The sequence below is a fragment of the Trichomycterus rosablanca genome, chromosome 2, assembly GCF_030014385.1.
Source record: "Trichomycterus rosablanca isolate fTriRos1 chromosome 2, fTriRos1.hap1, whole genome shotgun sequence".
Taxonomy (NCBI): Eukaryota; Metazoa; Chordata; class Actinopteri; order Siluriformes; family Trichomycteridae; genus Trichomycterus; species Trichomycterus rosablanca.
The window spans coordinates 45,511,707-45,521,165 of NC_085989.1; the positions used below are offsets into that span (position 1 = coordinate 45,511,707).

A 9,459-nucleotide genomic window follows, 5' to 3' on the forward strand; every position below is an offset into this window, starting at 1 on the left:
TTATAACTGATTACTTAGTACAGTAGACCCTAGAGTTACGAACGGTTTACCATACGAACATTTTGAGTTAAGAACGATCTTTTTCAACTTGACGTACGAACAAATTTCGGAGTACGAACCGGAATACGCGAAACACGTGACGTCACGAACAAGTTAACTCCGACCGTCTCTCTCTCTATATACAGTGTATCACAAAAGTGAGTACACCCCTCACATTTCTGCAAATATTTCATTATATCTTTTCATGGGAAAACACTATAGACATGAAACTTGGATATAACTTAGAGTAGTCAGTGTACAGCTTGTATAGCAGTGTAGATTTACTGTCTTCTGAAAATAACTCAACACACAGCCATTAATGTCTAAATAGCTGGCAACATAAGTGAGTACACCCCACAGTGAACATGTCCAAATTGTGCGAAAGTGTCAATTTTTTGTGTGACCACCATTATTATCCAGCACTGCCTTAACCCTCCTGGGCATGGAATTCACCAGAGCTGCACAGGTTGCTACTGGAATCCTCTTCCACTCCTCCATGATGACATCACGGAGCTGGTGGATGTTAGACACCTTGAACTCCTCCACCTTCCACTTGAGGATGCGCCACAGGTGCTCAATTGGGTTTAGTCCATCACCTTTACCTTCAGCTTCCTCAGCAAGGCAGTTGTCATCTTGGAGGTTGTGTTTGGGGTTGTTATCCTGTTGGAAAACTGCCATGAGGCCCAGTTTTCGAAGGGAGGGGATCATGCTCTGATTCAGAATGTCACAGTACATGTTGGAATTCATGTTTCCCTCAATGAACTGCAGCTCCCCAGTGCCAGCAACACTCATGCAGCCCAAGACCATGATGCTACCACCACCATGCTTGACTGTAGGCAAGATACAGTTGTCTTGGTACTTCTCACCAGGGCGCCGCCACACATGCTGGACACCATCTGAGCCAAACAAGTTTATCTTGGTCTCGTCAGACCACAGGGCATTCCAGTAATCCATGTTCTTGGACTGCTTGTCTTCAGCAAACTGTTTGCTGGCTTTCTTGTGCGTCAGCTTCCCTCTGGGATGACGACCATGCAGACCGAGTTGATGCAGTGTGCGGCGTATGGTCTGAGCACTGACAGGCTGACCTCCCACGTCTTCAACCTCTGCAGCAATGCTGGCAGCACTCATGTGTCTATTTTTTAAAGCCAACCTCTGGATATGACGCCGAACACGTGGACTCAACTTCTTTGGTCGACCCTGGTGAAGCCTGTTGTGAGTGGAACCTGTCCTGGAAAACCGCTGTATGACCTTGGCCACCATGCTGTAGCTCAGTTTCAGGGTGTTAGCAATCTTCTTATAGCCCAGGCCATCTTTGTGGAGAGCAACAATTCTATTTCTCACATCCTCAGAGAGTTCTTTGCCATGAGGTGCCATGTTGAATATCCAGTGGCCAGTATGAGAGAATTGTACCCAAAACACCAAATTTAACAGCCCTGCTCCCCATTTACACCTGGGACCTTGACACATGACACCAGGGAGGGACAACGACACATTTGGGCACAATTTGGGCATGTTCACTGTGGGGTGTACTCACTTATGTTGCCAGCTATTTAGACATTAATGGCTGTGTGTTGAGTTATTTTCAGAAGACAGTAAATCTACACTGCTATACAAGTTGTACACTGACTACTCTAAGTTATATCCAAGTTTCATGTCTATAGTGTTGTCCCATGAAAAGATATAATGAAATATTTGCAGAAATGTGAGGGGTGTACTCACGTTTGTGATACACTGTATATATACACAGTGAGCGGACAGCGGACAGTGTTTTTTCGGTGTTTTCTTTATATTTCGTAGAATTCAATATTAAAATGGCATCAAAGAATGTGCAGAGAAAGTGTAGTGGTGAGAAAATGAACAAATCTATTATTTTTTCTTGTTATATAATTACTCCTGCCAGTAGCTGTCACTTTGTATCAGACAGAGGGGACAGTGAGTGAGAGAGAAGAAGGAATTCACTGAGTAAAGTATTCTTTCTTTCAGTGCAATTACAAAATACAACACTATTGAAATAAAGAAGGAAATAATAGAGAAATATGAGAGTTATTGTTGTTTCTGGTAGATACATTTTATTAAAAAAAAAGAAGGACATTTATTATGGTGTATGGTACAGCACATGTACTGTACTGAAATGTGATGTGTGTTTATGTACAGTACTACTGTGTATTGTTGTTTATTATTGTTTATTACAATAATGTCTATTCTATGATTTAAGATTTAAGGGAAAATATACTTGTATTTATAACAAAAAAGACCTTTTAAGACATTAGAAAGGTTCGGTAAGGATTTGGTTTGGGAGGTCTGGCACGGATTAATTCTATTTACATTATTTCTTATGGGAAAAATAGATTTAACCAACGAACATTTTGACTTAAGAACAGCCCTTCAGAACCAATTACATTCATAAGTCCATAAGTATATCTTACACAGTGTATATAAAATAGAATATATATTTTATATTTCAAGTACAGTATATTGAATGTGTTTCACATCTGCAGGTCTGTTAGATTTCAGTGTTCACTTCCTGACTTGTGTTTATAGTTCACACACCTGCTGCATTGGTCTGTGTGGGGATTTTAGGACCCAGGTCATGTCAACCCTGAAAATATAACACAGTGCACTGTGAAAATGCAACACTGTGAACACAGTGGAACTCATTATTTGATGCGAGACTCTTACTTTCTATAACAAAAGTGCTAAAGGCCATATTCTACAGTTTAAATATAATTTGATTTAAAAAAAGTTCTGGATTTTTTGAGTTCTCTTCCCTTTTTTCTCTCTTGTGTTAGTTTTCTTTATTTCCATTTTTGATAATCAGATTTTTCTTTAAAATTAAACATTATGCTTCACTGCTCACTTGCAGTTCATTGCTAGCAAGTATCGTTCCCAACTGTGTTAAGGGCAGGCTGAACCATTTCATGTAAATCGAAGGGGAGCTTCAATACTATGACGGTGTATTAGGGCCACTGTAAAAAATATTTTTAAGTTTTGATTATGAGAATAAAGTCAAAATATTCTGAGAATAAAGTCGAAATATTATGAGAATAAAGTCGAAATTATTTCGAGATTGAAGTCGAAATTATTTCGAGATTGAAGTCGAAATGATTATGAGAAGAAAGTGGAAATATTATGGCCAAAGAGTGTGCAGCCGTCGTAGCCGTCGTAGAGAAGCATGAGTCTCAGTACCTGGATCGGCATGCATGTGCCGAGGGCAGCCTATAATGAGTGTTATTGTGGTTATCCAATAACCCGCGATTATTTTTGGGTGGCTGTTTGTATTGTACACTTCCATCCACATGACATGAAGACTGTACATGTCAATGCAATTATTTGTAACGATGCCATATGGCTTAAGTTTATAGTACGAGTCCATAAGGCTCGGTTGAAGTATAATAAACCCAGCTTACTGCAAAGCCGTTTCAGCGTCCTTATACTAATAACACACTGGTGCTGATGTTACAGGAGATTGGGGATTTCTTTATTTGTGAAACCGATACGAAAGTATAACCAATCATGAGCATCCCTCATTTTAACACAAGGAGGTTGCTATGGCCGTAATATTTTGACATTAATCTCATAATTATTTTGACTTTAATCTCGTAATATTTCGACTTTATTCTCATAATATTTTAACTTTAATATCGAAATCAAAACTTATACGACTTTATTCTCAAAATCGAAACTTAAAAAAATATTTTTCTTAAAAGTGGCCCTGATATGCCGTCGTACAATACAGAGTAAAAGAGTAAAAATAAAATATTTTATTAATTATAAGCATTTAATATTGCAAGAGAGCCATCTGATGTTCTGATAATTAAAGCCTACAATGGCTGACCCTGCGCTCTGATCCTAGCTTCCAAACAAGCTGGGCTATGCGAAGACATTATTATTATACATACCTAGTTTTCCAATTCATATGTTTATTGTTATTATTATAATTACTATTATTATGTACAGTATATATTACTATATTTATTTAGGATTTTAACATCATGTTTTACACACTTTGGTTACATTCATGACAGAAACAGTAGTTACTCATTACACAAAATTCATTAGTTTAAGTTTTTAATATTAAACACAGTCATGGACAATATTGTATCTCCAATTCACCTCACTTGCACGTCTTTGGACTGTGGGAGGAAACCCACACAGACACTGGGAGAACATGCAAACTCCACACAGAAAGGACCCGGATCGCCCCACCTGGGGAACGAACCCAGGACCTTCTTGCTGTGAGGCAACAGTGCTACCCACTGAGCCACCGTGCCTCCCGTATATTACTATATGACTATGGATATAGACCTAATACCCTATATGTAAACAGCTATAGTTATAATTGTTATACTAACCATAGATTACTGATGGTTTGTTTTGCACAGTGCTACCATTTGCACTTCTGGTAGATGCTAACTGCATTTCGTTGCCTTGTAACCGTACTGAGCAATGACAAAGTTGAATCTATCTGTCTATCTATTCCTGATTCAACCCTCCCTTTTATCTGGGCTTGGGACTGGCACTAAGTGTGCACTGATTTATGTGTCCCCTCAATGGAAAGGTTCATGTACCACCATGCATATTTTCTTTTTCTGAGCTCAGTCTGGGATTCGAACCGCTGGAACTCAGGTACTGCAGTTACCAGGATGTGGCTCTTACCATAATGCCACACAAGCTTTTAAATACGTTTGCAAAACTGCTCATTGTGTGTGTTTTTCTTTTTCAGATTCTCTTTGATAACAGAGCCCACAGTGGGAAAGTGAAAATCAGTCTGCTTAACCAGGCCAGCATCAGAGAGTGCAGCGATCCAAATGTGTATGGACACAGTAAGAAAATTTGTGAATACACTCATCACAGCTCATCAGATCTACACCCAGTGTTTCAGAAAGTATGACAGTTCTTAACGTATGTCTGGCTCCTTGTCTCTGTGTTTAGGGGAGAACTACTTGCGGGTGGCGTTTGATGTGTTGGTGGCTATCGTGTGTGGTCTCTCTTTGACACTGTGTGGACGATCGATACTGAAAGGAATCATCCTGCAGAATGTAGGTTTGAGTGAAGGTGGTATTGGGGTCGGGGTGATTCAGACACAGTGGTATAGGTGTTGTCTGGATCGTGACTTTTGGGTGGGTTGCGAGCCAAAAAAAAAAGTTGCCCACAACAACCTCCAGTCTTTTGCTAATGATTTCCACTGGATTTTTAAGTGTGTCTGCAGGAATTTGTGAACATGTAGTCAAAAATGCAATTGTCAGCTCCGGCACTGTTTTTTGATGAGAACTGGCTTGGAATCAAAGTTCCAATTCAACCCAAAGGTGTTTAGTGAGTTTAGGATCAAGGCTCTGTGCAGGTTGCTGGAGTTTCTTCACACCCTTCTTGTTAAACTATGACTTAACCAAACTGTGGATACAAATACACCTCTTGGGAATGGGTGTGACCAAAACACCTGTACCTAATAAATAGGTGTGTCAACATACTTTTGCCCATACAGTGTACGCTGATCAGCCATAACATTAAAACCACCTCCTTGTTTCTACACTCACTGTCCAATTTATTAGCTCCACTTACCATATAGAAGCACTTTGTAGTTCTACAATTACAGACTGTAGTCCATTTGTTTTTCTACATACTTTTTAGCCTGCTTTCACCCTGTTCTTCAATGGTCAGGACCCCCCACAGCACCACTACAGAGCAGGTATTATTTGGGTGGTGGATCATTCTCAGCACTGCAGTGACACTGACATGGTGGTGGTGTGTTAGTGTGTGTTGTGCTGGTATGAGTGGATCAGACACAGCAGCGCTGCTGGAGTTTTTAAATACCGTGTACTGGAGTTTAAAAATCCCAACAACACTGCTGCACCTGGTACACGCATTCCAGAACAGCACACACTACCATGTTATTACCATGTTAGTGTCACAGCAGTGCTGATAATGTTCTGTATGGTAGGTGTAGCTTATGAAATAAGGAATGTACATACCAGGTAGGTGTTCCTAATAAAGTGCTCAGTGAGTGGATTTCTCATGTGTTAATGTACAGTGTCTATGGGTTTATTGGAAAGTGCTTTAAAATAATAATAATTGTATAAGGAAAGGATGATTGTATTTATGAATTCCGTATTGTTGTATAAAGGGATGTACAGAAAAATAAGATGTCTAACACTCTTGATCCCTGTGTGTGTGTGTGTGTGTGTGTGTGTAGGAGTTTGTGTGTTATTTCAGACAGTCTCTGGGACAGCGTGTGTGTTGGGGAGATCGTCTGGAGTTTATTAACGGCTGGTATTTACTCATCATTATCAGTGATGTACTTACCATCATCGCCTCCTTCATCAAGATCGGCATCGAGACCAAGGTTCGTATCACCCTGATGCCACCACACACACACACACACACACACACACATAGCAATGTGGCGCTAGGTTAGATCTGCCACCCCTGCACTCTACAGATCTTAACTCCCGAGCAAGCAAGCCTCATTGTAATTGTTATGAGGTGTTTAAGTTTTGCTAGTTCTTTAGTTTCTGTAGCAAATTCTAACTCAGCAAATCTGGGCGATTTATTAACAACGCACACATCTTTGCTAGAGCGACTTCTTGTACACTGATCAGCCATAACATTAAAACCACCTCCTTGTTTCTACACTCACTGTCCATTTTATCAGCTCCACTTACCATATAGAAGCACTTTGTAGTTCTACAATTACTGACTGTAGTCCATCTGTTTTTCTACATACCTTTACATACCTTTTTTTAGCCTGCTTTCACCCTGTTCTTCAATGGTCAGGACCCCCACAGCACCACTACAGAGCAGGTATTATTTAGGTGCTGGATGATTCTCAGCACTGCAGTGACACTGACATGGTGGTGGTGTGTTAGTGTGTGTTGTGCTGGTATGAGTGGATCAGACACAGCAGCGCTGATGGAGTTTTTAAATACCGTGTCCACTCACTGTCCACTCTATTAGACACTCCTACCTAGTTGGTCCACATTGCTGCTGTTTCAGTTGCTCATCTTCTAGACCATCATCAGTGGTCACAGGACGCTGCCCACGGGGCGCTGTTGGCTGGATATTTTTGGTTGGTGAACTATTCTCAGTCCAGCAGTGACAGTGAGGTGTTTAAAAACTCCAGCAGCGCTGCTGTGTCTGATCCACTCATACCAGCACAACACACACGAACACACCACCACCATGTCAGTGTCACCGCAGTGCTGAGAATGATCCACCACCCAAATAATACCTGCTCTGTGGGGGTCCTGTGGGGGTCCTGACCATTGAAGAACAGGGTGAAAGGGGGTAACAAAGCATGCCGAGAAGCAGGTGGACTACAGTCAGTAATTGTAGAACTACAAAGTGCTTCTATATGGTAAGTGGAGCTGATGAAATGGACAGTGAGTGTAGACACAAGGAGGTGGTTTTAATGTTATGGTTGATCAGTGTACATATTAATCACAACTTCCATAGCATATTGCACAATATTATGTTCAGTTCTTGCACAACTTACCTTTGGCACCTTTGCAAACTTGGTTGACTTTAAATGCTTCTATTTTTTTATATTAAATTTTAAGTTTCTATTTTTAATTTTCTTTACTTTTTACATTTTAAAAGGTTTCCATTTTGAATATATATTTTATCCATTTTTGTACTAATTACTAATGTGGCAGAGCAGTCACAAAAGCATTTTACTGCCACTTGTACTGTGTATGACTGTATATGTGACAAATAAACTTCCATTTGATTTGATTTTAAAAGCTAGTAAAATATTATCTAACAGACTAAACCTACAATCAAAACCCAACATTTTGACTTTTGCACATCACATCGAGCATGTTCTTCAAATTATTCTGTGGTCAGTCATTCATCTTGCCTTGTGCCCAAAGTTTCCATGTGGTGTCTGACTCACCATGACCAGGATCACCACTAAGTCTTAAAATAAACACTAATGATATGAATGGTCAGTGAATTTTGAACATATTTTAGGGAACTCAAAGATCACACAAAGATCACTGGGTAAAAAAAGCTGAGCAGACATCACTTCACTTTGGTTAAATCTAATACACATACACTACAAAGTATTTGGACACCTGAGCATGGACTTGTTAAACATCTCATTCCAACACCAACAGAGGCGTTAATGTGAAGTTTTCTCCACCTTATGTGGCTGTAAGAGCCTCCACCTTTCTGGAAAGGTTTTCCTAATAGTGTATGTAGTTTATCAGTGTGTTACCGTGTTTTGTCAGCATGATAGGGTCACATTTTATTCCATGCAGTCTCCTCTGATTGGTTGATCTGTGTTGTTTTGTAGAACCTGGCATCCTATGATGTGTGTGGAATTCTGATGGGCACGTCCACTCTGCTGGTGTGGGTGGGGGTGATACGCTACCTCAGCTTCTTCCAGAAGTACAATGTAAGTTTTATTTTAAAACATCAACAGCACATCTGCTGGGTCCAAAATAAATTAAACGTTTATACAAACCTCATTTCCAGAAAATAAAATGCAATAAAAACAAGTTCTCTTAAACCTTTGTTAAACCATTTATAGAATTTATAGAATATTCAAATTACACATTTCTTTGGATTTTCTATTTATTTATTTCCCCTCTTTTTACCCAGTCTAGTTGTATCTATTTGCAACCTTGCTCTCGTATACTGGGTAATTCTATACATGTTTGGTGTTTGTGCAGATCCTGATCATAACTCTGAGAGCTGCGTTTCCCAACGTGATCCGCTTCTGCTGCTGCGTCGCTGCCATCTACATGGGCTACTGCTTCTGCGGCTGGATCGTTCTGGGACCCTATCACACTAAGGTAACACACACATTTTAGCATGATAAAGTAACACACTTGTACTTTTATCTATATATGTATAACTTTTTTGTTTTGATTTAACCCAGTCAAGTCACATTTATTTGTATATCACTTTTTACAACAGACATTGTCTCAGGGCAACTTTACAGCATCCGGGTGGCACGGTGACTCAGTGGGTAGCACTGTAGCCTCACAGCAAGAAGGTCCTGGGTTCCATCCCCATTTGGGGCGGTCCGTGTTCTTTCTGTGTGGGGTTTGCATGTTCTCCCCGTGTCTGCGTGGGTTTCCTCTGGGAGCTCTGGTTTCCTCCCACAGTCCAAAGACATGCGAGTAAGGTGAATTGGAGATATAAAATTGTCCATGACTGTGTTTGGTGTTAAAACTTGTGAACTAATGAACCTTGTGTATCGAGTAACTACCGTTTCTGTCATGAATGTAACCAAAGTGTAAAAACATGAGGTTAAAATCCTAATAAAAACAAAAAAACTACTGTATTTTCTAGTCTATCCAGTAAATCTTATGATCTACAGTATCAGATGCTGCACTAAGATCTAACAGAGCAAGAAAAGAAACACATCCATTATCAGGGGACATTAATAAATCATTAACTACCCTGATAAATACCCAG

At 40.0% G+C, this 9,459-nt stretch overlaps 1 protein-coding gene across 1 annotated transcript in view; it reads left to right on the forward strand.

Annotated features, from left to right (window-relative positions):
- The window catches only part of mcoln1b (mucolipin TRP cation channel 1b), a 29,091-nt gene that overhangs the window by 16,004 nt on the left and 3,628 nt on the right, over window positions 1–9,459 (forward strand). The window contains exons 7-11 of the mRNA XM_063016467.1: window positions 4,763–4,862; window positions 4,972–5,078; window positions 6,230–6,379; window positions 8,330–8,431; window positions 8,709–8,831. Coding sequence (XP_062872537.1) covers window positions 4,763–4,862; window positions 4,972–5,078; window positions 6,230–6,379; window positions 8,330–8,431; window positions 8,709–8,831 — 582 coding nt within the window. The remainder of the gene's footprint in view (window positions 1–4,762; window positions 4,863–4,971; window positions 5,079–6,229; window positions 6,380–8,329; window positions 8,432–8,708; window positions 8,832–9,459) is intronic.